The sequence below is a fragment of the Acanthochromis polyacanthus genome, chromosome 5 (assembly GCF_021347895.1).
Source record: "Acanthochromis polyacanthus isolate Apoly-LR-REF ecotype Palm Island chromosome 5, KAUST_Apoly_ChrSc, whole genome shotgun sequence".
NCBI lineage: Eukaryota > Metazoa > Chordata > Actinopteri > Pomacentridae > Acanthochromis > Acanthochromis polyacanthus.
Window position 1 is genome coordinate 18,750,066 of NC_067117.1, and position 26,546 is coordinate 18,776,611.

Sequence of the window (26,546 nt, forward strand, 5' to 3'; positions counted from 1 at the left end):
CATTTGTGGAAAAAATACACATATAAAGAAAAACACTTTATTAAAAGAATTTCACACAATAGTTTAGAAATAAAGTAGCATCAGTCCGTTGAGTTCCCTGTAGATGGATGCAGGTCTGAGGAGACAGGAACAAAGCTAACTCAGACATGTTCTGATAAAGAAAATGTGACACAAATCATCTAAACTCCTAACAAATGAGCACCTAAGGCATCAATGGCAACCTCAAAAGCGACTATATGTCTGATATCTAGCAAAACTCACAGTCAATACTAAACTACATTTTATGCTTCAAAATATTGCTATTTTTGGTAGACAACTGAAAAGCAACTGGTAATCTACAACATACAGCAATCAGCCACTAGATTAAACCCACCGACAGGTAGAGTGAAAACACTAATTATCTCCTTACGTTACAGTGGCAGCTGTCAAAGGGGAAGTAGGAAAAACAGGCAGCATAAGGACCTGAATGACTTTCACTAGAACCAAACTGCGATCGCCAAATGAGTCATCTCCAAAACGGCAGATGTGAGTCCATGCTGACCCCTTTCCACAGCCAAAAGAGCAGTGGGCATCAAAACAGAATCTAACTGGGAGAAGGTGACCTGTTCTGGTTAATCTTGTCTTCTTTCATGTCATGTGGACAACTGGGTGTAAATAATGTTGGAGAAGAGAGGCCAGCAGGATGTACTATAGGAAGGAGGCATGTCACAAAGGCAGTGTGATGTTTTGGTAAATGTTCTGCTGGAAACCTTGACTCCTGGCATTCATTTGGATGTTACTTTGACATGTACCACCTACCTACACATTGCTGCAGGCCACATCGCAACAACAGTGACCTACTGCAGCACGATAATTGTTTAGGAATGGTTTGAGGAACATCACCAAGCGTTCAAGATCTTGAATTGGCCTCAAAAATGTGCAAATCTCAATCTAACCAAGCATCTGTGAGATGTAACTGAAAAACAAGTCTGATCCATTGAGGCCCCACTTTGTACCTTTCTAAGACTTAAAGGATCTTAATAATGTCTTGGTGCGTGATACCACAGGATGCCTTCAGAGGTCTGATGAAGTCAGTGCCTTTGTGGGTCAGAGTTATTCTGGTACAAAATGTTGTGGCTGATTGGTTAATATCAAGAAGTCTGTATAAGTTGTCTGTTCTCTGTTGTTCTAAGAAATGTCTGCTATAATACTTTTTCAGACTGTTTGATTTGTTGAAGTCTGAATAAACTATAGATTTTCAAAACAAGGCAAAGATAAGTCTTTCTCAATCTTCCTGCAACACAAGACTTGCTGTGTGATCCACTGTGTTCTTTGCATCTCTGGAGGCAAAAGGCCCTGGAACCTATTTGGCTCTTGATCTTCATACATTGTCAGGTGTTTCAGTTCAGTTACCTTACTGAGTGTGCTACTGCCTCAGACTTGCAAAGTCTATCCTAGAATACATTTCTTGCCACGGGGATACAAACAATATTTCTGCATTAGAAGATAACTGTGATGTTGGGGCTTTGCTTAATCTATTCTGTCTGACTTGCTCACCTTCCTCTCTGTAGTCCACCCGGGCGAGGAAGAGGCCGTGGGCTGGAGCAGCCAGATGCTTTGGGTAGATCAGAGAGTCTCGAGCCTCCATTATGTCTCTCAGCTGAGGCACTGAGAGCCGCCTTTGGCCTACAGCCACCAGGGCCCCCGTCATCCTCCGCACCTGCCAGCCAGAGCAGCACCTGTTACTCTTACATGAACTTAATAGCTACATCACGAGAGACTGCAGGACTTTATCATTTTATGCTGAATGATCCCACAGGTTTCAGTCACCGCCAGCAGATGGTGCTACCTGCTCACAACAACCTGCAACACATTTACACTGAAACACAGAGAAAACAGGCTACAGGCTTTCAAGAAATTAAGAGGAACAAACCTGCTTATAGAGAAATGATCTGCTTTGAAATTTCAGCTCCCAGAATGAAAACTCTCTGGAAAAAGAAATAAAATATATGTCATGTCTTTACAGCACATTTAAAAACACTTCACATGAAATGCTAATAAATCCTGAAGGCATGGAGTCAACGTAGCATCACTGACTGAACGTGCAATAATAAAGAAAGCTTAAATGTTGCCAGAAGGGTTAAAGTGTCACATCACTACATCCTGAATGGCTGTCAAATGATTCAGTCTCATAAGAAAAATTATATATGAAGAATATAGCTAAAAAAAGAACACCTATTTATTTCTCTAAGAGACAGAAAAGGCATAAATAAAAACTAATCTAAATGTTTCCTTGAAAATACATTTCACTGGTCTTGGCCAAACTGTGGTGCTGTCTCATGTCTATTACGTGTTGAGATGCGTCTCTCCTTTATCTCTCTTTTGTCAGACATTTCAATGCCATCCTCCTGTGTGGACTGAGGCGGATGTGACATTCATGCCAGACATCTGATGGAGCCCCTTACTCTCCTCATGTACAGATTTGTTTAAATGTCACATGCTGAATACGGCACTGTAGCTTAGGCCCAACAGGATTATGTGTAATGCCATAGAAAAGATGAATCCCCCCCTCCTTTTTTTTTTTGCAATTTGACATTTAACTTCTTTTTCTGATGTTTTTTTTCTCTGAATTTTAAGCCCGACGAGCCGTTTTGGATCTTCCTCTAAACTCTCTGACTTTTTTATTTTGGGGAGAAAAGAGTGAACTGAGCAAACAGGCACATGGGAAGAATTGGGTCAAATGCAAATTTGAGTCAGCGCTTGCTGTCTGATTACATGTGACATGCAAGAAATGCAGAGGCAGATTTGTATAGCAGAGCTGTTAGCTCGTGGACTCTGTGAGGGACGTTATCTTTAGATGAGAATAAAGCAGCTGCACAGTCGCACATGCAGCAACTGGCAAACAAATAGACACACATAATATGGTAATGTTCAGTACCACAAACTGTAAGATATGTTTGTATTTTTCCCCTTCCAGTCTCAACACAAGAGTATTTTGTGAATTTTTAAAAATGTTCTGACTTTTTTTTTTTTTGCAGTGACACAAGTTGTAAACACAGCATTCACAATCTAATTTGATACTGCAAACTTGTTAGGAAACAGTTACTTATTTACACATTTCAATATAAAAAGGCCTGCGTTATATAGTGTTTTTTTTTTTTTTTACCTTAGCTTGTCAATTTTGCCTGTCCTTTAAATATTCACACAATTGCACAAACACACACATATTTCTCTGTCTATCTCACTAATTTAACAGATAGACATAATATGGTAATTTCCAGTGCAACAAATTGTCACAAGAGCAATTCTGTTCACGATTTTGCTCAGATTTTGAGTAATTCAACAATTAATCAATTAGTTTGTCACCAGTCAATTAATTTCTAGGGTATACAACCATGTTAGCAGCTCGCTGAGGCTGCACACAGAGTTGTTCTGTGCTAACACCAACATGCTATCATGCTTACAATTTCAATTCTAACAAACTAGATACTGTAGGAGCCATATTTCCTTTAATTTTTGTTTCTGTAATTTCTCACCCAAGACCCCAGGGGGCTGTATTTCTTTACCTGAGGCTGATGGCCTGGGCAGAATGAAGGTACTTAAGTGATTCTGTGATTTGGTTCAGGTGTTGTAGGACAGAAGTGAGACATACGGTTTGACTGTGCTCGACTTGTTGCGTTTTATTATTTTGTTTATGAACAAGTTTTAGTTAAAGGCAAGATCGACAATAAAAAAAAATGGGATTATTTTGACTCTTAAGAATCCATTTGTTTACTTAAAATTGAGTGTTCGTCAAAACTCTCGACCAGCTATCCACAACCAGTAGGGCTAAGTAGAGGACATAGCCACTACAGTTTAGCTCGGAAACTTTCTCGTTTTGGATCGAGAGGAAGCGGACTTGTTGCCTTGGGAACGGGACTGGAGCTGCACCGGAGCAGTCGTAGCCATCCAGACGCCAGCATCACACGTCGGGATGTCAACTCGTCAACGCCGGCCAACGCACGACTGGGATAGGAGGTTCAGCGCTGATGTTTCTGAATGGCCATTGTAAATACTGTGTGCACACATAATGGTACTTTGAGTGTAAATCCAATGCAGAGGAAAGTGAACCACCTGCTGTTGGTAATGAGGAAAAGGAAGTTGATTCTGCAGTCCATGATCAAAAGGATGAAAACAAAGCTGCTGCTGATGAAGAGGAGATTCAGACTGAACCTCAGGATAGCATTTCAAATGTTGCTTCAGGAATCTCCAAAAGGCTGTCACGCCATTCCTCAAGAACCAGTTTCTCCAGCCAGTCGACCACAGCTTCTGAGCCCATCAGAGCAGAGGTGGAAAAGGCTGCACTCTTGGCTCGTGCTGCTGCTTTAAAGAATAAGCACGCTCTGGAGGAACAGGAATATCTTTTAAGGAAAAGGAGGGAACAGCTCGAGTTGGACACAGAGATAGCTGTCACTAATGCAAAGCTAGCTGTGCTAAAGGCCAGTGGCAGCAATAAAAGCAGCATTGCATTTAGGCACTCTGATGGGATGGAATCTTATTACAAACAGGGGGCTAAGCACAAGAAAGAGCAGCTAAGACCAATGCTAGATGGTCTGTGAGGCCGAACATGCTTATTATGCAAACAGTAGCACTGAGCTGATGAATAATTCTGCTCTGGATCACAGAATTGATTATAATTCATTCTAAATGGAACATGAATGTCTGAACCAAACTGCAAACTATACAACAGCTGTTGAAACATTTCACTCTAAACCACAAATTTCAACCTCATGGTGGCACTAGAGGAGAAGTCAGAGGATCACTAAAGCCAGTCTGATTCATCCTCTGGGAAATACAGGGACGTGACTATCTCTTGGTTCACATTGCAGCCGTGGCTTAAGGAAACCACAAACAAGCAATTTTTAAGATGTTCTCTTTGACTTTGGGGCACTGTGATGGATTAAATATGCATTAACTTGTGGGTGTATGTCTCTGCCAAGTAGCCAAGTCGCAGTTTAAATTCAACTCTCCTCCTTCTCCTGAGTTGTAGTGTTGAGTACTGGTCAGAGAAGTGTTTTTACGGAACATTTTAATATTACACTGGCCTTTAGCATCACTTCCTGATGTCATCCTACTAGACATGTGGGTGATATTTTGTCATAAACAGCGTATTAATTCACAAGTTATGGCCAGAAACATGTTATAGGAGGTCACAGTGACCATTGACCACCAAAATCGAATCAGTTTATTCTTAAATTGAAAGGATTGTTTGCACCGAAGATGAGATTTCTTCAACTTGAAAACATACTTCTCCCAGTCACTTCAGGCACCGGTGCAGAGGCTTAAAGATCACTGATAAAAGAATCCGTTGTGAAAATAATTTCAAGCTGCAGCCACAGAGAGAGACTGAAGTGAAATGTGTTCAATTAGATGCAATTCTGCAACTTAATTCCTACATCAATGTGCATGCATATAATATAACTTACGCCTACTTTAAAAAAATACCACCACTTCCTGCTTGTACTCGTCTCTCAGAGGCTAAACTGTTTTTTTTTTTCCAGTAAGCAGATAACTTTTATAATAAAATAAAACAAAAAATTAAATAAAAACCAAAAGTTATAATGTTCTTATAATGCAAAGCCAGTATGTCCCACACAAAGCTGTTCATTTATGCATGAAAATGAGATCAAATATTTCAGGAAGGAAATAAAAACTATTTTTTTTTCTGTAGCAAATGGAGACCAAAGAACTCAGCCTCACATCCCACATCTCTCTGTTTTAGGATCAAAAATTTAGTTCAACCTTTGGCTTTTCAATAATTCATCAGTTTCTTCTCATTTTATCACCGTTACTTAGAATAGTGACCCTCATAAAAAAATAAACACGCTGCTCAGCTGGAGGCTTTCAATAACCTGGCGGAGGCCAATGTTAGCACAGATCGGGTCATTCATGGGACTGTCGAGAGTAAGAGAGGGAAAAGGTTTTAGTTTGGTGAAAATGTGGTCGTGTGCAAATATGCTATGAAATATGTTACAGATCTGTAACCGTCGTGCTCACGGATCGTCGGTGCATCACGTGTGTTGGGGTTAAGGGACTGTGTGACATTTACTCTGCTCACAGTCTGTCCATGTCCATATTGTGCACCATATTTTCAGGGCAAATAATTAATGCCCATGAAAGTGGTATTTGGCATGCAGAGAGACCCCCCAAGGACGGGTAATCTCCCAAAGCCCACGTGGCCCTCTCTCCCTCTGTCTCTCCCTTCTGTCTCCCCTTCACTGTCCTCTGTGGATTATGTTGGATCCTTATTGTCTCAAGTACATAAACCTGCCTGGCATACAATCACACACATTAACACAAACAGTGTTTCTATCTGTATGGTCCAACAGTTAGATGCGTTATTACGTCATAAAGCATGAATCTGTTGTCCTGCAGTCATAAGCAAGGCTTCCTAAAGTACATCTTTTGTTCTTTATACATCATATTATATCTTGCAGTGAGATCAGATATAATTTTACTAGAAGACACCCGGGGAAGCAGCTACAAAACACAACAACTGGTGAACGGGTGGAAGTGCTGATTGGCAGATTTTAGCAAGCTGTTTCTCCCCTATGCTAAGCTAACCAGTGCTGCTCCATCTCTATATCTACCAGAGAGAAATTATGGTACTGATTTTCTCATCTGACCCTAAGCAAGAAAGCGCATAAAGATGTCTCCTAAAATGTCAAATCTTTAAAAACACACATGAATTACAGGAGAGCTGCCATGCAAGCTACTGGGAGGTACATTATCAGCAACATGGGGTTCTTACCCACCAGCGTTACAACTACTGAACAACCAGCTCCACCAGAAGAGTCAACGCTGCAGTTATGGAATGGACTGCAGTTGTGTTTTTGGGCATTTGGTGAACAGAAGTCCAAGTTTTACCCTCCTGTTTTTTGACAAATATCTGGCATGTGCCGTGGTTCTCTCCGTCGCTGCTGTGGACACATCAGGGGAACAGCGGATAAAAGGACTACATGCAGTGTAAAAATGTGTTGCATGTAGTGACAAACCCAGAGAGAATTACAATCTAACTCAGCAGCTCCCCTCAGATGTACCATGGAAGTGACTTTCAGGTCAATGATTTGGTTTATTGCCTCATGTGAGCAGTTTTAGTTTACGCTCACAACTCTAATCAGTTGTTGCCAGCCACAGGAAGCCACACATTGTTGTGCTGCACCCAAAACATCTAATAATGTGTGAATCAGTGCATTTCTTGTAAGTTGGCAGACTGCTGGTAGTTGGAGTGATTATTCTCCTGTAGTCTACCTGTGAAAATGTGCACTTGCAAAGGAGCTTCCTGGCTGTATATCGACCACGTCCAGCGTCTTCACGGGGCTTTTAAACGGCGTGTCAGTGCTGATCGCCCTGAAGCTGCTGAAATCATGAGTCCCGACGAGCATGGCAGCGGCCTCACGCATGGCCTCCACATCCAGCTCCCTGATGAGAGACAGAGTCAAGACAGAAACATTTTAATCATAAAGAACAACATATTTCCCAAAACAAATCTCAGCCCCTGTGGTGAACAGACTTCCAAATCAGCAGGCTTACTGTGATATTGCACCCTGACCCAAAAGCTGACCTCTCGCCTTTTGCAGATCAATTTATTGGCGGACTTGGATAATATGAAAATACTGAGGGAGAATGCCACGTGACGGGGCAAAGCATGTCGACAAGCGGCTCATTTAAGGCAGCGAGCGGCAGTGGTGGGCTCGGTGCTCAGATTCTCTACAGTCTCATGCTTCTTTTACTGCTTAAATATGATCTGACAGAGAGAGAGAGAGAGAGAGAGAGTGGGGAAATGGAGGAGTGTGCAGAGAGACTCGCTAATTAAATTCTTAATGCGTTAATTTCAGATCTTGATCATGAGAGTGAGTCAGGAATGAAGATGTGCAAAAATGAAAAACAGCTTAATTCCAGTTAGGTTTTAAGTTTTTGCAACATATCCTCCCCATGCAAATGCTTTTGTAACAGAATAAGCTTGGTGTATACATCTTGTAAATGAGCATGCTAACACGCTAAGATGATGAATGTGGTAAAAATCTCTGCTAAACATTTGCAAGTTTTTGTCTCTGCCTTTTGGTTTCTATTTAATTTGCTAATTTACATGCATTTGTCTTTTAAATTTTTGTCTCATTTATTATTTTATTAATGTATTAGTGGAGCTCAGACCTGAAAATGCAAGACGATTAACTGAAGAGTTGACTGACATGATGGTAAAACGCCAAATATTCCTCAGTTCCATTTATATTTGCTGTTTTTCCTCTTTGTTACATTATCATAGATCATCATTTATTTCAAACTGTGGAACACAATGTGGAAGAACCTTCATTTTAAATGGTGCTGAGGTTCGTACAGTAAAAATACAGAGTCAGTTATTGTTTCAGATTTTGTGATTTTCATCTTACCAAACAAGTACCTCAAAGTCATCACCTTGTATTTTGATAAACTGTAACAGCCATTTATGAAACTGTTTTCGGACATTTTATTAACCAAACCTTTCTTTTCATTATAGATGATCACAAGCTGGCTCTGTTCCAAGAACTCATCTATATTTCAGTTTGAATATCTGATATAAACATAACCTAGAAAAACGTGAAGGGACTGCTTACGTCACGCTATCAATCTTTCAGTCATTTCCAAAATTCTGCTGCAACATTCCAACTCATTTTCAACACTCATCCAATCTTGAACAAAGTGAAATAATCTGACTCATATTTCTTGCAGTGGGTGCGATGACGAGGGAGAGGCAGATCAAAGGGAGAAACGAGAGACGCTGCTGCTGAGGCAGAGACGCTCAGGGCTGGAAGGAGGAGATGAATGCTGAACATGAGAGAGGGATAACGAAGCAGAGACGCCAGAGTGAGAGAAATTAAGGAAGGAAGGAGAATAGGAGGAGATGGAGGGAAAAAAAATTAAGAGAAGGAGAAAGGGAGAGAGAGAGAGAGAAAAGAAACAGAGTAAAAAATGCGTGGGTGTTGTTCTGCATGTGTATAAGCCTGCAGCTTATCCTGCCCTACTTTTCCCCTAAAAAAAAAGTGGAGAGAAGTGCAGACAAATGCTCAAACATGCACTCTTTCTTTATGATCCCTCCTTCCAATCACAGCTAAAAGAACATCGACTGAGCTTTGTAGCTATTTCATCTCTTTTTGTTCTCCATTCCTCCTGTCTTTTTTCTCTCCTTTGTTTGTTTTCTGGACGTCAGCTCAGACAGAACACCTTGTTTGATTGTCCCTAATTTGCTGTTCCAGTTTGGCACATGTGGATTATTCATGTGTTTAACGTGCCATCGTTTCTACAAGGCTTGACATGAGCTTATTGGGAGTATGTGACGTATGCAGCTAGTCTGAGCTGTAGTTTTATTTCTCATCATGTGCCTGCACACTGAAGAACGACGGGGAAAAGAAAGAGACATCGGCGAACGAAGGAAGGGGTGTATGAACTGGGATCACTCACGTGTTACTGAGGTTCCAGCACAGTTCACAGTCTGTGAGGGGAAGCAGAGAGTGATGAGAGAATCCCAGAGCGATTCTGTAGATGTAGGTGCGAGACTGGGCACGGTAACGGGCATGGAAGTTATCCGGAACCCGGTAGGCACGGGTGACCCTGGAAGGGAAAGCAAAAGAACACTTGGAGTGAAAACAGAGATACATTCAGGTGGCAGTAATTCCTAAATTGTATTATTCATATGTTACATGTTCTACACAGAAGTCAGTGATCCTTCATACAGAAATATATCCTAAAAAAGTCATTAAAAAAGCAAAAATTGCATGTATTGTGGTCAATTTTATCTTCACTGCTCATTGTTTCAGCTTCACTGTACTTAATGAGGTTTGTGCAGTTTCCAATTCGTGTGCTGAAAGCTTCTCTAAACTCACCTATAATCCTAATTTAAGGCATCTACGTGTGAGCAAAATTTGTAATTTCAGCTACGTTGAAAGCCAATGATGGTCCAGTTCAGGCAACTTACACCAGTTTGTTGTGGAAACTGGAAGCCTATATTCAACATACACTAAAAACCGAAAGCGATAGAGAAGACGTTGTTCATTTTCCTATTTTAAGATAAAAAAAAATGCTGACACTTTCTTAGATTTTTCAGAGAGGAATGGGACATAGTTAATATTTTAGACTTAATAACGGAAGAACCACATTAGACATAAAATCCCTGGAGGGCATCTTTGAACATCTGAGGTCTGGTGGATATTTAGACAAACACCGAGCAACAAATATTGCTTCATTCTTGCTTCAATAGAAACAGTCCCCAAACACAGATGGTGCTAATACTCTCAATTGTGCTGCCAGCAAGAAAAACTGTGTAGAAGTCATTGTCCAAAATGCCAACATTGCAGCTTTTTATACAAAGGCACACCCGTTGTCAGAGTCCTAAAGGGCTGCCAAGAGCCCTGAAAAGCAAAGCGCTTATGGTAACACAGTTAGCATCAGAACAGACTCACAGACTGAGACTCTCTGATGTGACTCCAGCATGATAACACAGGACACTTGATGTTTCTGTGCTCACAGAGGCAGGACAGACGTACTAACTCTAATTATATCAATCAACTCATGAAGCTGTCTGACATTTTAAAAGAGAATGAAGAATATCACTGGCATTTTCGATAAGACTTCTGCATGTATGTGTCAATTATTCACTCTAATCTACTTTGTGCAAATTGTTGTTGCTGAAACAATGAAGCAAATTGTGCTGCGTAATAAAACATCAAACATTTGGCGACACAAAGGGTTTAAATATTTCTGGCTTTTTAAACTTTTAAAGGAGAACTTGTGTCTGATGGTGCAACAATTCTAAAAATTCCACAATCTCTTTGAATACGTCCAAGGATGTGCTGGCAGATTTACAGAAATTCACAATTACTAATGAATTAATACCCAAACTGGGGAAATCTTTCCTTCACTCTAATGTAAGAGTCAGTTATGAGCTCAGCTACTATGCAGTCTGCAGCCCCACAAATGACTCATTGAGGTTTTACTTTTGACAGAGCAATGCTAATGCACTCAAAATGCAACGTTGTTAAAATGCTGTTGAAATTCTCATCATACTTACCAGCTTAGATAGCAGTTTAGCATCTAAATTTTTGCTATTTAACACTAAAACCAGAGTACATGTAAGGCTGCTGAATGTGAAGAATGTTATTACTTTTACAGGTTTTTGATCAACAACCAAAGTCGTAGACAAACACAAATTCCGACCTGCTTGTGACAAGGAGGATCATCAAAGTTCATTCTGATGTTGACGTAGAGGTCTGCAGAAAATTACACAGCAATCCAGCAAATATTTGATGAGATATTTTGAACACAATGGTGGACCAACCAGCTAAAAGCCAATGTCAACACTGCAACAACAGCTGAAAAGAAGTAAATTAAAAGTACATATTTCAAGCCTCAAAAATAAGGAATATAATCTTAAGAACTGTGGTTAATGAAGACATTTTAAGTCTTTGGAAACATGCTATGCAAAAGTGAAAGCCTAAACTCAAAGCTACAACGCGACCCTGGTGAGGTAGAGGGAGATCAGTGTTTCTGTTGTTGCAGCACTTTTTGATTCTGATCAAAACAATTGTCATCTAATATTTTGTTTTATTGTTCGTCAAATTTCCACAGGTAATACAAAAAGTAAAATGTATATAAGTCAAAGACGTAGTCATTTACACTAATAATGCAGTGCGGAGTGGAGAATCCTTCATCTGAGAGAACAAAGAGCTGCAGCCAGCTGCACCAGTGTGAATGCACAAAGCACATCAGCACCCTATAGTGTCGCTCCACACGTGTGTCTGCGCTCGGAGCATTCATGCATGTGTTCGTTGTGTGTTTGAGAACATGGGAGATGACAAGTGGTGGTTGCACGTCAGCAGGCAGGACTATATGGAAGTAGAAGAATAATGCACACATCACAGGTTTGTGCGCATGTGTGTGCCTATCTGTGTGTGAGTCTGTGCACAGTCAGAGAAACTAGGTTACGTTTCCAGGGGAGGAGATTGGGTGTGACACGTGGCAGAAGAAACCCTTGCGTCTGCCTTCAGCGGCTGCTCCGATGTGAAGTGGCAGCCTTCGCCTGGCCTCCAAACCACACACACATCAAATTTTCATAAGCAGTGTTACAAAGCATGGCCTCACACATTTGGGAACTGGGGCATTGTTAGGCATGGCACCATTTTGCTATTCAGCAGTTTCCCCTTATGGGAAAAGAGCTGTTCATTTTAGGCTAATTGAGGCCCCCTTTCTGAGCAGAAGACAAGTGAAGCAGAAGAGATATTTTTTACAGTGTGCAGCCTACGTTTAAATCTTGCCTTGGCCCTCTATCTCAGGAGGCGGCAGACCAAAGCTGTGAGCCAGGAGCCATATTGTGATTGTTGCTGTAACAAAAAATTCCTTTTGGTTTCCACTTCCCTCTGCGCAAGATGTGAGGAGATAGTCTGGGGCGTCAGATCTGATGTTTTTTTATGATCTAGAATAAAAACTTATGGCTCTGCATGAACAATACTGATGGTTGACTATTTTGGCAGTATTGATATAAAACGCATACAAACCCATGAACAATGATGTTTCTATGACATTACAAAAAGTGTATTTATTAGTGTATTTTCCTATTTAGCTAGATGAGTGTATCTATGTGTGTATTAATAGATGCTATAGACCAAAAAGCAGAGCAAGGATAATCCTTTCTAACCTTCCCTCTGCAGGTTTAGGGATTAGCGGGATGCTGGGAGCTTCCCTTTCCTCCCTCCACTCTTCTCAGCGTGTTTCCCAAATGGTTCACTCAGTTGCACTCTGTCTTTCTTCATTCAGCGTGTCGTGATTTGTTTCGTGCTCTAACTTTGTCTTCCTGCAGCCTCTCTCAATGACTCTCTTTATCCCTTACTCCCTGTTCCTCTATCCATCTTCCCCTTTGTCCTTCTCTGTTTGTGTTGCACTGGGAGTCTGTTCTCTCTTCAGCAGAAAAGCTAAAGAAGTATACATATCACAGCAGAGGAAACCCAAGTAGTTATAACACACTGCTGCTTTGAATAATGCACAGATGTAACGCAAGGATAGCGATGGGGAGATGAAGACAAACATGATGTGGAAAAAAAACAGATGGGACAGAGAGGATTTCAGACACGCACATAAAACTGTACTCCGCTAAACTCTCAACAGGTGAACTTGTGAACAGATCAGGCCTCTGAACAGCCGTTTAGCTCAGTCATGATTCTGTTTGTGATTAATTCAAAATGATAAATTCTCTAGAGATGCGTTCTATAAATCTAAGTTCTCTGCAGCACAATTCTCTCATGACTTAGTCACAACAAATGAATAAATGAACACAATTTCATCAAAGAGAACCATTGAGAAGATTTATAAAAGCAGTGCTAATTAGTCAAAGTTTTATGGATGAAACACAGTAAAATTTTCTTTAAACATACTTAGAAAACCATAATAGAATTTAAAGTCTTTTGAACAGGCAAAAATAATGCCACAAAGTGTCCATTTATCAATTAATTTGATACAAAATACACAGAATTTGAACTAGAATTACAGCGTTGCCGTTATGTCTCCCTCTGTTGCTGAGTTATGGTGTTGAATAACGGCCAGAAAAAGTGTTTCTATCAGAACTTTATAACATCACAATGTGGTTGATCTTTGACCTTTTGTATATAACATGTCATGACTTCATCCTTTTGTTCTATTAGACATTTGTGTGAAATTCTGTCATAAGAAGCCAATCATTTCTTAAGTTATGGCCAAAAACATGCTTTGTGAGATCACATTGACCTTGAACTTTACAAAAATGGAACAGATGGACAACCTGAAAACATAATACACTAATCTGCTTTAAATTCTATCTCTGGATTTTCACTTAGAAGTGAACTATATGTAGAATCACTACACTACAATAAGATCTGTTCATCCAAGTGAAAAAACGTCCCACAAGTTCTGATGTCTCATTGTTTAAAGAAATTGTTCAGCGACAATAAATCCCACATGACAGAGAGATGCGTTGCTCAGTATTTGCTGAATTACAACTTTACACACAGCTCAGAGGCAGAACAAGACTAACAGAGTCATACAAACAGTACACAATTACTTAAATGCTGAGAGAAAGCTCCTGAGAGTAGAAGAAACTTGACAAAGAAGATTTTCAAAGATTGACAAAGATTTTCAGGTAAATATGGCAGTCAACACACGGAACATGGAAGTGTGTCCAGAGATTCCTTGCTTGCCTTTTCGGTAGAACATTTAGGTTCATATTAAGCTGATCCAAAGAACCCTGACTCACCTGATTTGTTCTGTCCCAAGGTGATAATTAAGAGCCTCAACAAGAACGTCTTCAGTAAACGGCGGCTTGTCCTTCATGCGCTGGAGGTCAAAGTGGGCGGAGTTAGAGAGGGCGTGGACGCCAGAGTCCGTCCTGCTGGACACTGACAGAGACACTGGGTTGTTCGGCCTCAGCCTCCGAATCGCATCCTGACAAAGACAGAGATATAAAAAGCTCACTGCTGACAGACTGTTGAAAAAAATTGAGTTACATTTAAGCTTCTGAAATCCTTCATAGTCTGCCACAAATAGTCAGAGATGGGTAAGTTGCATTAAAGGATACCAGCAGTAAACAGCAGCATGACATGACAGACAGTCTGTGATCATTTCTGTTGTATTTCCGTGTTTTCTCTTTGAGTGTGTGAGTCTTTATTTTCTAATATATTTTGGGCGTTTTTCTGCTTTCATTAGAGAGACAGACAGTAGAAGGCCGATTAAAAAATGAGAGCTCAGAGAGAAACAAGAGACAGAAACATACAACAAAGTTCTCCAGCTGGATGTGAACCAGGAATGTTGTTTAATGTGGTTCATACCTGAACTCCCTCTCAGGTCACTGATTGCACACCACCGTGCACAGTCATACTGTATACAGGTATTATTGCTATTTGTTTACTGGCTGCTTGTCGTGCGACTGACCACAACCACAAGGAAAAACGCATTGCACTTACAGAAGTCCACTCAGAATATCCTGTGTATTAACTGTGCAAACAGCTCATATGTCAGTCACATTTATTTGGCAGTAAAATGACAAAAAGATCTGATTGATTTCATTAAACCTATCAGCCTTTACAGCCTGTAGTTAAACCACAAAGGACAAAATTGACTTTTGTTTTTACTGTTTTATTGCACCTCTGTGCCATTTCTTCATTGCCAAGAAATTAGGTGGTGGTTCAAGTTTCCTTTTTTCCATGAAAGTAATCCTTCCTGTCCTTGCTGCAGCTCAAGCTCACCTACAACTCTGCTCCAACACTGGAAAACTGCTGAATGCTAGAAATTGAAAAGTTGTAATATTGAAGTGATTCAGTCCAACATGTTCAAACCAAAAGCTGGTTCTAAGGAGGAACATTGACACAGAAAGTCCAACCCTACAGTACGAGTTCACAGGATTAGTTCCTTAGGTTTCTCACGTCTGAAACCCCAGAAGTCTGAATCCATGTTTTTGAAACTGTCATCAATACACTGCAGTTTTAAGACAAGAAAACTCAAGTCATGATGTTAACCTCTTATTTCACTCACAATATATTTTCCAGCATATAAAAAAGGTATCACATATTAGCAAGACATCTTGTTAATCAGTCCTTCATATCATAGGCTCAACAAAATGCAGACTGAATTAACTGCAACCACCACAGAAAACAAAACAACCCCCCCCCCCCCCCGAATCTTTATTATTATTCATATTCAGCAAGACAAAACTGTGTCTTAATTTGTGACCAGCACGCAGCTGTCTGAACAATCTGGGTTTATTTTTAGGGTTCCTAAAAGTCATGGATGTAAAGCTGACAGTGGAACCAGCCATTTCTGTAGTAAAACCTTTTCAGGCACCACATAACAGTGACTTGTGAGATGCTTAATTTAGACTCTTCTCTTCAGCGTGCATCTCCCAGTAAAGGGTGCTTCTTTTGGTCAGTGAAGCAGAACTGAAGAGGATGTAAAGTCACAATGAAGCTGTTCAGATGTTCACCAGTAGAGCAGACTCACATGGCAGATTAGGATCATTTTCTCTACTTCATTACATTTAACACTAGTAGCTCGGAGGCAGACTGTCTCCAGACACTTCTGTTAGTCAAAGTGAGTTAAAACTTACCTCCAAGTGGTCCTGGACTCCTTTCCTGTCATGCTGATGTGGAGGCACTTTGGTTGCACCCCTGCAGAAGTAATCAGAATTGAATGAAATTATTGCAATAACACGGATTTAAAATGGAATTCCTCATTCTGTCACGTCACTTACCTGTATTTGGTTCCGATGTACTGGAAAAAGATGAGGTAACGCGCCAAGTTGTGCATGTTGTCTGCACATCTCATCACAGTGTTTGCCAGAGAGAAACGTTACACCGGAAAATCATTCTAGCTTTGACACAACAAACACTGATGGTTGTGTCTCTGACGTTCTTGAAGGTCGACTGTCACAGCTCTGCCGAGGAGCTCATGTGTTTGGAAATGAACACATGCGACAGATTGCAGCAGCACAGTCAATGTCCAGGAGACTTTTGTAGTCCGGAAGTGCAGCAAAAATGTCGGTAACAATCAGCTTCTATGTGGCTATATCAGTAGGGTATGTTAGTAGCTCATTTTAGTGTACGGTCAATGAATTAACACACATGAAAACACCGTGTAGCAGCAGAGACTTTCTGTGGTAACCTTCATGTGACGCAACTGAAATGACGCATGCGCATTAGCACACCCCTCAGGTTTGTCCACACATTCAGACGATAAATGCTGTCTCCAAGATCTGAATTCAATGACAGCTATGAATTCAATGCAAAAGGATCACAAATCTAAATATTAGTTCAATGCAAACCTATTTTTACCTTATTTTTTACGCAATAAGTTTAAATTCTGGATATTTTGATAGTCTTCTCCGTCGCTGTTTGATTGCGTCACAGTGAACAGAGGAGGTGTGTCTCCTCCTTCCTTCAAACTCGTTGGAGCCAGAAACAGTATGAATGTTAAAGATGTACCGGCTGCAAGTGAGCGAAAGACAGTCAACCCAAGCAGCCGATTCAACAGGATTAAGACTAAGTTGGACTAGAAAATGGAAAGAAAAGCAGCTTAACCTAATTTATTTCGCTTTGTTATAGGTATATTATTAAATATGTAATCACAAATGCTGATTGCATAAATTTAAGTTTGATTTCCTGGAATCAAGTAAAAGAAAATCTAATTTCAACTTAAAATGATGAATGGGCTGCATGTCTTTGCTGAAACAGACATTTTCTTCAGAGACATAAGATAAAAAATATTAAGGAATGTGTTGTTTACATGATGGCAAAGTTATTAAGAAGGCAGCTCATATGTGGAGCTTTTACTAGGCTACTGATTACATTTAAACTTTCAAAATTTTAATGGTTGGCTTCTATATTCTATAGACTCTGGATCATTTTCGGAAATGAAGGAAATTTCTCTTGACCCTTCAATTTTTAAAAATTATTAAATCAGTGTATTTTTTGCATGCATTCCTCATGTTTCTTCCACACAATTTATACATGTTGGTGCATTTTATAGTCAAATATTTATATTTTGTGTCTTCTATAGCTGCACTGTTTCTCTTGAGGCAAAAAGGTTCATAGTGAAGTCAGATATTAGGTAGCCTAAATATCACATCAAGGCTTCAGTCAATCGAGGACCATGCCATTTAGCATAGATGATCATTTCGCTCCATCTAATCTGATCTATGTGTAATCATGATGTCAGTCCGTTTATCATTTTCATTCTCAGTCTGCCTTGGCCTCTCTTCGTATGAATTTTTCCAGTTGTGACAATATATTGAGTCTTAAGTGGTTAAAAACAAAGAAGATGAAGCTAGAATTTTGCATGAGTGGTGTATTTTATAGGATTTTTTACAGTTATCTCTTACTATTATGCGTTTATTTTGATTATTACACTGAAGTTCCTTATGGTCTATAAGTTTTCACTGTTAAAATTAATAGAAAACCCTATCTATCTATCTATCTATCTATCTATCTATCTATCTATCTATCTATCTATCTATCTATCTATCTATCTATCTATCTATCTATCTATCTATCTCCCTCCCATGGTTCCTTGTGTTCCTGCAGGTGGGGTCTGCTCGGCCCTCTCCTTCTCCTCCTTCAGTCTCCACGGTGCAGCTACGCCTCTCTCCGGTGTCGGCGGCAGTGTTGTAGTAATCTGCCTGCCGCCGCGCACTCCGCTCGCATTCTGTGTCACGGTGCCACCGGGAGAGGGGCGACAGACTGCTGCGCGTCAGGGGACACCAGTCACCATCCGCACGGTTCAAGCGACATCCCGCCTCGGGCAATGACATTGGCAGACTGAAGAGGGAATACACGAGATAAAACGCAAAAATGACGGTGGACTTTGAAGAATGTATAAAAGATTCCCCCCGATTCAGGTAAGGCTGCTCCTCTCCGGCACACCACAGTGGTGCGCAAAAAATGGCACACCTTTTTTTTTTGACATGATTTCTTTTTTTTTTCTTTTTTCTTTTTTTTAAACACGGGGCCCGGCACGCTTCGCTCATGCGGATTTTATGTAGGCATCAACAGGGTAAATGAAGGGATGTGGTGTTTAATGTCTGGTTCGCTCATGTGTTCAACAAGGATGCCGTTTGTCTGCCCGGTTTATTCCCCCTTTTACGCATTTTGGCTCAATTCTTAAGTCATTTCTTGGAATTTCTCTCATGTCACCATTTGGATATTTATTTGCACTGCGATAAATTTGCTCCAGAAGTGTCAGTTCTCCCTAAGTGATGGTTTTGATTTTTAAATGTGAATTTGCTGTGTACATGTGAGAGGAGGGACTCTCATTGCCGCGCACAGTGAGGATCCATTTTGCTTGAATGTGAAATGATAAGTGCTGGCATGATGTCTTTGTTAACCCTCTAACAGGGGACCCTCCTTCACTGTGAGTGTGTGAGGGGGATCCTTCAGGGGTGCAGTCTTTACATTTGTAACAGAGGAGGGCCTGCAGTCACCAGCTGTCTGCACACTGGAGAGGAGATGCCCTTGCAGGCCAGGCAGCAGTAGTAGTACAAGTCCAGGTTGGCATTGAGGCAACAGGGAGGGATGAGTGCACGCTCTCTGCAGGACTGGAGCTAGTTTCCTGGGCACGGATCCAGTTCTTCGGCCCCCTTCGCCTGCCCGCTGGAGGCTTGTAGCCGTACTCAGTCCACGTGCCAGTCTGGCTGCACTCCTGTGTAGGCCGGTGGGACCAGAAGCTGAAGAGACATGTAGGCCAGGGATCCTCTGTTAACTATGTCTGTCAGATGGGTTTGCAGATACGTGCTCAGCAGAAAAGGAGCAGGATGTTCATTTAATCTGTTTACAGACAAAGAAATGTATCACATCGGGTAGCAAGACTTTTTTTTTCCTGCCTCCGCTTCCGTTTCTCCATGTCAGCATCTGTGTTTGCTCTCTGTTCTGTTCTGTTCTGTTCTGTTTGTTCTTTTATTGCTTCCCTCTCCCTCTTCCTCTATATCTCTCTCACTGGCAACTAATTTTGTTGGTGTAAAGTTGTATACATCCACAGACTAACAGAGCTGAGTGAGAATGCAAGCAGCGAAATAGAAAAAAGGCAGAATCTGATGGAGACAGACATCCAATCTGCTCCTTAAATCCCACCTCAGCGGTGATGGATGAATGAGAGACAGAAGGTCAGGAAGAGAAAGAGCAGCAGCACGCATTCAGACATTTCCCCTTTTCTCTGCCGGTTCAGTTTCCCATGATCTTACCGAGAACGTTATTTGGAAAATTTCACCACTCACAAAGGAAGCTGATGCTGCTGTTTTGTTGGATCACAGGAAACAGTTTATGTTGTGCAATGCAATAATTATGATGCAGAAGATGAAGAATGATGAGTGTGTCCTTTACATACATATAGCTGAGATGCAGTAGATTTATTTCACAGTTCTGTCAAGTGTTTTTGTGGTTTTGATCATATTTGGGATAAGATCTTGACATGGATTTCATTTTCCAGTTAACATGACATTATCCAATTAACAAGACTATTTCAACTCGAAAATGGAGATGTAATGCAGCTACATAAACACACTGACAGAACTTCTGAAATAAAGGCAACATTGTCCTAAGGCAAAGTCACGTGACAAAGCTCTGCCTGTTAGAACAGTGGAAGTGACAGCTTTGACAATGAGGACAGAGACAATAATCCTGAGGACATTCTGGACCATCAAGTACAACTAGCTCGGCTGTGGAAAGTTTGAGAAGTGTCCCTGAAAGCCTCTTTTTCAATCTATATAAGCACCACAATCCACACAGATCCTATAGATTGGCACATTCCGAAATGATCATTAACTCCAAAATCAGCAGCAGGTCTGATGCCAGTGGTACACGACTTATCCTGATAATTAAACACAGGCATTGCAGAATTCTCCACTCCACGTTGTGTCATTGCGGAGAAACAGGAGTAGGAAGAGCAGAGAACCAGTCCTGTCTGTCTTCCCACACATGCTGCTAAAACAGCTCACACACACCCTCACACTGCAGGTCTCAACTTGTGCCAGTGTTGTATTCGTGCTTGCATGACTATGTGAGCATGAAAGAATTTTAAAGGTATGCCTGCGTGTCTGTTACCCACATCTTTTTGTCCGGGCTTCTTCTCTGGCCTGCCTCTTTATTCAGCAGTCACCTGCCTCATTCGCTCATTCTTTAACCAAACGTGATAATGACTCCTGTGTGCACCTGCCTATATTTGTTGCTATTAAATGGTTATCTGATTGCCTTGAGGCACTTCGCTGTCGGATGTTAGCCACCACTGCTCCAGTTTGTGGCTTCTCTACACTCTGTCCACAGAAGTTATCTTGCTTGTGGTTTCATTTGTTTGAAGGACAAATTTGAGGCAAAGTCGTAATGATAAACTAAAACCAGCACATTACCAAATACACACAAACTACTGGAACGCATTAATGTAAAATCTTTATTGAATATTATAACAGAATGAGCAAAAATGTCATTAATTACATTCAATTCAAAGAATATATCCCTGGATCCTTTTAAAACTTATATAAATCCCTTTCATTGACTGTATTGTTGTGATATAAGTATTAATATGCATATGGGTGGGTGTGAGCTGTTGCCTAGCAACGGTTGCTGTAAGTGAGACGACTGAAATCTGGGAGAAAAGAGGACAGAAAATTTAAGAATGGAAGAGGAGAGTGGGTGCTCTGAAAACACGCTGTCATTATTTAGAGTCTCGCTGGAAGAGGATAGTTTCATTGTGACAAGTGTTTGCTGGCCTGAAGCATTTTGTCATTACTCTCAGCTCAGAACGAATCTGTGCATTTTCTGTTTTGATATATAACGAAAAGTAAAAACAGTGTAGTTAGTAGTATGATTACATTAATCACCGCAGAGTTTCATTATTATACATTGTGCAACTGTGGTTGTTGGTCAGGTGCCAAAGTCCCATGAAGACGCCCATCTAGTGATAATATCAAGCACACAGTAGGTGTGTCTCCATTGTGTTATTGCACCTGTGTGATATGTAAACTAATGACAAAATGAGAAAAATGAAAATGGGAAATATCAATGGGTAAGTGGAGAACCACGATGCGCCTTTCTGCCTCTTTCTGTCTGTTTTCTCAGTCCTTTTCCAACATAGAATATTCATCATCATGTCGTCCAGTCAGTAAAACAGAGTGGAGGCAGCAGATGGAGTTGTTCTTTTGCACTAACATCCCATTCAGTTTTAAACAGTGTTGTATTTTATTTTTCAAACAGCAACTTCCTGTAAGACAGACAGAAACTCCAGAACCTTACTGAAGTTGTTGTAGAGGATCTATCTCTAAACAGCCTCGCACCAGCCTCTCCTGTCACGATGAAACCTTTAAAAACTCATTTCTTTATATCTGATTTACATTTTTTCCCTATGAAAATGCCCACACTGCATTCAAATGGCTTAGATGAAACTCTACACTGGTGCCTTCTTTAGAATGTGCATATATGAAGTCCCTGCCTCGCTTTTCTATATCAAATCTGCCGTTCGCTGCATCTCGAGCACACCAGCTCAAACACTGTCTGAGTCTGCTCAAACACAGTAAAACTACTCTATGCCACACAATGACAAGTTGTTATTTTGCACTGTCAGTGTGAATCTCTGTTTTTGAGATTGATGGTACACGACAGTTTCAAGGCCTAAATGCTCAGACATGACATTGGCTGCTTATTTCGCTCATATGTGCATTATTAAGAAAGCACCTTATAAACATGTCGACAATTAAAATAGTTGATTTTCACCAGAGCGGATCTTACAATGTTCAGTTTAACTGAAACTAATCACCACGTAGACTATCAGCAATCATCAGCTATTACACCAGGACAGCTTTGTGTTCCTCTTACAACCTGTTTCTGCACATTCATGCTCCTTTAGCTCATATTCAAATTCTCTCTTCCATCATCAGGTATCAACATGTCGCAGTTTATTCCTGGGAAGAAATAACTATCACATTTTTCACTGTAAAAATCACAAATATGCAGTCATGTCTATACAGCACTGTTGCTTGTTCCTTTCAGGTCTGATTCACACTCCATCTATTTTGCTCCTGTCCGCTACTTATCTCCCCTCTGGTTGCTATGGTTACAGGCTGGAATAATAGAGGTCATAACCTCTCAGTGTTTGTTTAATGGAGAAAGGTCTTAAATATCGTACTGGGAGAATTATGCAAGATATGGTTGTTTGTGCTGCTCCTTTTGATTCTTGTTGTCAGTGTTAGGTCCCATCAGTTGACATACATCTGCAGGTTTTAAGAGTTAAAGTCCTTTTACTATGAAATAAATGGTATTAAAAGTCCCAGTACAGATACTCTAAGATGACATCATTCATTAGTAAACTGGATTTGGTAAATTATTTTAGGTAATATGTGAAAAGAGGCTCTTGGCCCCTCTAATATGTGATTTCCTGCATTATTTTAAAAGCATGTCTGCATTTATTGGCAGATTTAAGTGCTTTATGATGCTCTAGATATCTGTGTGCTGCCCTGTCTGCATTTTTATTCCCTGCCTTCTCCATCATTTCCTCTAATCCTCCTTTTACACACATCATCACTTTGCGTCTCTATTTGAGATAATATATTCCTTTTGGTCAGGTGCCTGTGAAATATGTAAATACGCCTTGTGCTGCTTTTCCCAGAGGTAGGGAGGAACGTAGCGCTGCTGTTGCCAAGAGTGACCAGCAGATTTGGCAGACATGGAAACTACCTGTCCGTCTGTCTCATTCAAGGATGGAGAGACAGCTGCTCACAGTGTTTGTGCCAGCAGAGAGAGCACAGTTGTGTTACTTGCAGAGTAAACGGAGCGGTACATGGCGACCTTGAACAGAGGAGATGATTTTACAGTAGATGAGAAAATGCATTAAAGTGCTGAATAAGATTACCTGTTGCCAGTGTAAGCTGACAGTGATGAACTGCACATTTGCTAATACTGTGCTGCCTGGAAAATGTCCCAGGACAGTTTCACGGAAGTATGAAGCTTTTTAACTGAGCGCCCAGATGACCTTGTCTGCCCGTCTGTGACTTATTTTGGGGGAAATCTCTTTCGGAGGCTCTAACCTTTTGAACGTCACCAGAAATAGATCCTCTCTGCAACATCAAAATGTTTAGAAAGATTCCAGACCACTCACATTAAGTTGCTAATGTCAAGACACTCATTTCCAACCACTCTCTCTAATGCATCCTTGTACACAGGAGATGTGCACAGGCGGAAAGGAACAACCTTGCTGGCCTACAATCCCTATCTTCTTACCCTCCATATATTGAGGTTCTGCATTCATTTTAGAGCTTTTATCAGTCCTGTTTTTTTTAATGCTAAAGACAACTTTAACAAAATTGCTCTGCTTGAGAACTCCGTCTTCTAAACCGCTCAGTTACAGAATGTCCAGAGGTGTTTACTGGAAAATACCATGAAATAGAAAACAAATCTCTTGTATTTGGCCCTAATCTTGAGGGATTTTCCCTCCGAGGCTGTAGGTTTACCTTTAAAGGTATAGGAAGGTCAAACAATTCATTAAGGCTTGATTTAGTCTTGTATTTAGGAAGGTGTATTTATGTAGGTTTAAAATCTCTACATTTCGTCTAATACATGAGCAGGCATCGAAGGGGAAAGTAGTTCTTCATCTGGATAATGTAGTCAACTGCAAATAACTTCAAGGATTACTAAATTGACTTCAGTTTGCATTGTTTTTGCAGCGGTGACATGCACACAGTGTATACACACGTGGACAAAATTGTTGGTACCCCTCAGTTAAAGAAGGAAAAACCCACAATTCTCACTGAAATCACTTGAAACTCACAAAAGTAACAATAAATAAAAATTTATTGAAAATTAAATAATCAAAATCAGCCATCACTTTTGAATTGTTGATTAACATAATTATTTAAAAAAACAAACTAATGAAATAGGGCTGGACAAAAATGATGGTACCCATAACTTAATATTTTGTTGCACAACCTTTTGAGGCAATCACTGCAATTAAACGATTTCTGTATTTGTCAATGAGCGTTCTGCAGCTGTCAACAGGTATTTTGGCCCACTCCTCATGAGCAAACAGCTCCAGTTGTCTCAGGTTTGATGGGTGTCTTCTCCAAATGGCATGTTTCAGCTCCTTCCACATATGTTCAATGGGATTCAGATCTGGGCTCATAGAAGGCCACTTTAGAATAGTCCAACGCTTTTCTCTCAGCCATTCTTGGGTGTTTTTGGCTGTGTGTTTTGGATCGTTGTCCTGTTGGAAGACCCATGACCTGCGACTGAGACCAAGCTTTCTGACACTAGGCAGCACATTTCTCTCCAGAATGCCTTGATAGTCTTCAGATTTCATCGTACCTTGCACACTTTCAAGACACCCTGTGCCAGATGCAGCAAAGCAGCCCCAAAACATTACTGAGCCTCCTCCATGTTTCACCGTAGGGACAGTGTTCTTTTCTTCGTATGCTTGGTTTTTGAGTCTATGAACATAGAGTTGATGTGCCTTACCAAAAAGCTCCAGTTTGGTCTCATCTGTCCAAAGGACATTCTCCCAGAAGCTTTGTGGCTTGTCAACATGCATTTTTGCAAATTCCAGTCTCGCTTTTTTATGAGTTTTTTTCAACAGTGGTGTCCTCCTTGGTCGTCTCCCATGAAGTCCACTTTGGCTCAAACAACGACGAATGGTGCGATCTGACACTGATGTACCTTGGCCTTGGAGTTCACCTTTAATTTCTTTGGAGGTTGCTCTGGGCTCTTTGGATACAATTCCAACGATCCGTCTCTTCAATTTGTCATCAATTTTCCTCTTGCGGCCACGTCCAGGGAGGTTGGCTACTGTCCCGTGGGTCTTGAACTTCTGAATAATATGAGCCACTGTTGTCACAGGAACTTCAAGCTGTTTAGAGATGGTCTTATAGCCTTTACCTTTAAGATGTTTGTCTATCATTTTTTTTCGGATGTCCTGGGACAATTCTCTCCTTCGCTTTCTGTTGTCCATGTTCAGTGTGGTACACACCTTTTCACCAAACAGCAGGGTGACTACTTGTCTCCCTTTAAATAGGCAGACTGACTGATTATGAGTTTGGAAACACCTGTGATGTCAATTAAATGACACACCTGAGTTAATCATGTCACTCTGGTCAAATAGTTTTCAATCTTTTATAGAGGTACCATCATTTTTGTCCAGGCCTGTTTCATTAGTTTGTTTTTTTAAATAATTATGTTAATCAACAATTCAAAAGTAATGGCTGTTTTTGATTATATAATTTTCAATAAATTTTTATTTATTGTTACTTTTGTGAGTTTCAAGTGATTTCAGTGAGAATTGTGGGTTTTTCCTTCTTTAACTGAGGGGTACCAACAATTTTGTCCACGTGTGTATAAAATATAGTATATAAATGGACATGTCCGACAGTATGGACTCATTTTAATGTAAGATTTTGGCAATTCATTACTTAAATTTCCAAAATTTTTAAAATCTGAAAATGTCAGTAGTGTTTATGTATTTATTGTTGTACACATACAGTATGATGCAGTAGTTTTGAGCTTTGTCTACAGTTTCAGAAAGCCTAAACTGCAGCAGACTGAGGATCCCTGTCAGACAGTAATGTGGTGCTTAGTTGGTCGTACACTCCTGACAGTGTTTACAATGAGATCAGTAACTCCTTCCTGCGACACAAGCGTTTAACTACCCATTGACCTTTTAAACTCTTCTAACCTGCAAGTGTCACAAAAAGACAATACAGAACGGCTGGGCCCATAAAAATGCCTGACATCTCCCGTGAGTTCACATAAATATTTTAGTTCCCACTGTGTGTGTGAAGGTGGAGGCCTCGGTGGAACTCTCCAACGGTGAGCTGCACAAAACAAAGTCTGTCATGTCAGAAGCATGAAAAATCGTGGTTACTTCAAAGGAATGTAGAAGTTGTGTATCTGAGCTAGGGGATTGGTACATCGATGTGCTGTCTAATCATCCAGTATAGAAACTGGTGGTGCTCTTTTTCTCCTCACCAAAGAAAAGTCACCGTAAAATGACAGTGGATGAGGTGAATAAAGAGA

The 26,546-nt window shown here is 40.5% G+C and overlaps 2 protein-coding genes across 4 annotated transcripts in view; one reads left to right on the forward strand and one right to left on the reverse strand.

Moving 5' to 3' along the window:
• Positions 1-23: 23 nt before the first annotated feature.
• Positions 24-16,690, reverse strand: pusl1 (pseudouridine synthase like 1). 2 transcript variants are annotated; one of them, XM_022201431.2, is made up of 8 exons: positions 16,262-16,690; positions 16,118-16,178; positions 14,273-14,460; positions 9,457-9,606; positions 7,270-7,440; positions 1,913-1,967; positions 1,537-1,699; positions 24-115 (listed from the first exon to the last, which is right to left on the reverse strand). In XM_022201431.2, exons 1-8 carry the CDS (start codon positions 16,333-16,335, stop codon positions 81-83), a joined length of 897 nt encoding a protein of 298 aa, XP_022057123.1. In that variant the 5' UTR covers positions 16,336-16,690; the 3' UTR covers positions 24-80. The 2 variants fall into 2 exon arrangements, with proteins under 2 accessions (XP_022057123.1, XP_022057122.1); XM_022201430.2 differs by having other exon boundaries at positions 24-1,699.
• A 1,469-nt stretch (positions 16,691-18,159) lies between these two features.
• The window catches only part of acap3b (ArfGAP with coiled-coil, ankyrin repeat and PH domains 3b), a 62,873-nt gene continuing 54,486 nt past the window's right edge, over positions 18,160-26,546 (forward strand). For both annotated transcript variants that reach the window (XM_051948240.1, XM_022201432.2), the window contains exon 1: positions 18,160-18,403. In XM_051948240.1, the coding sequence (XP_051804200.1) occupies positions 18,357-18,403 (47 nt within the window). In that variant the 5' untranslated portion in view covers positions 18,160-18,356. The remainder of the gene's footprint in view (positions 18,404-26,546) is intronic.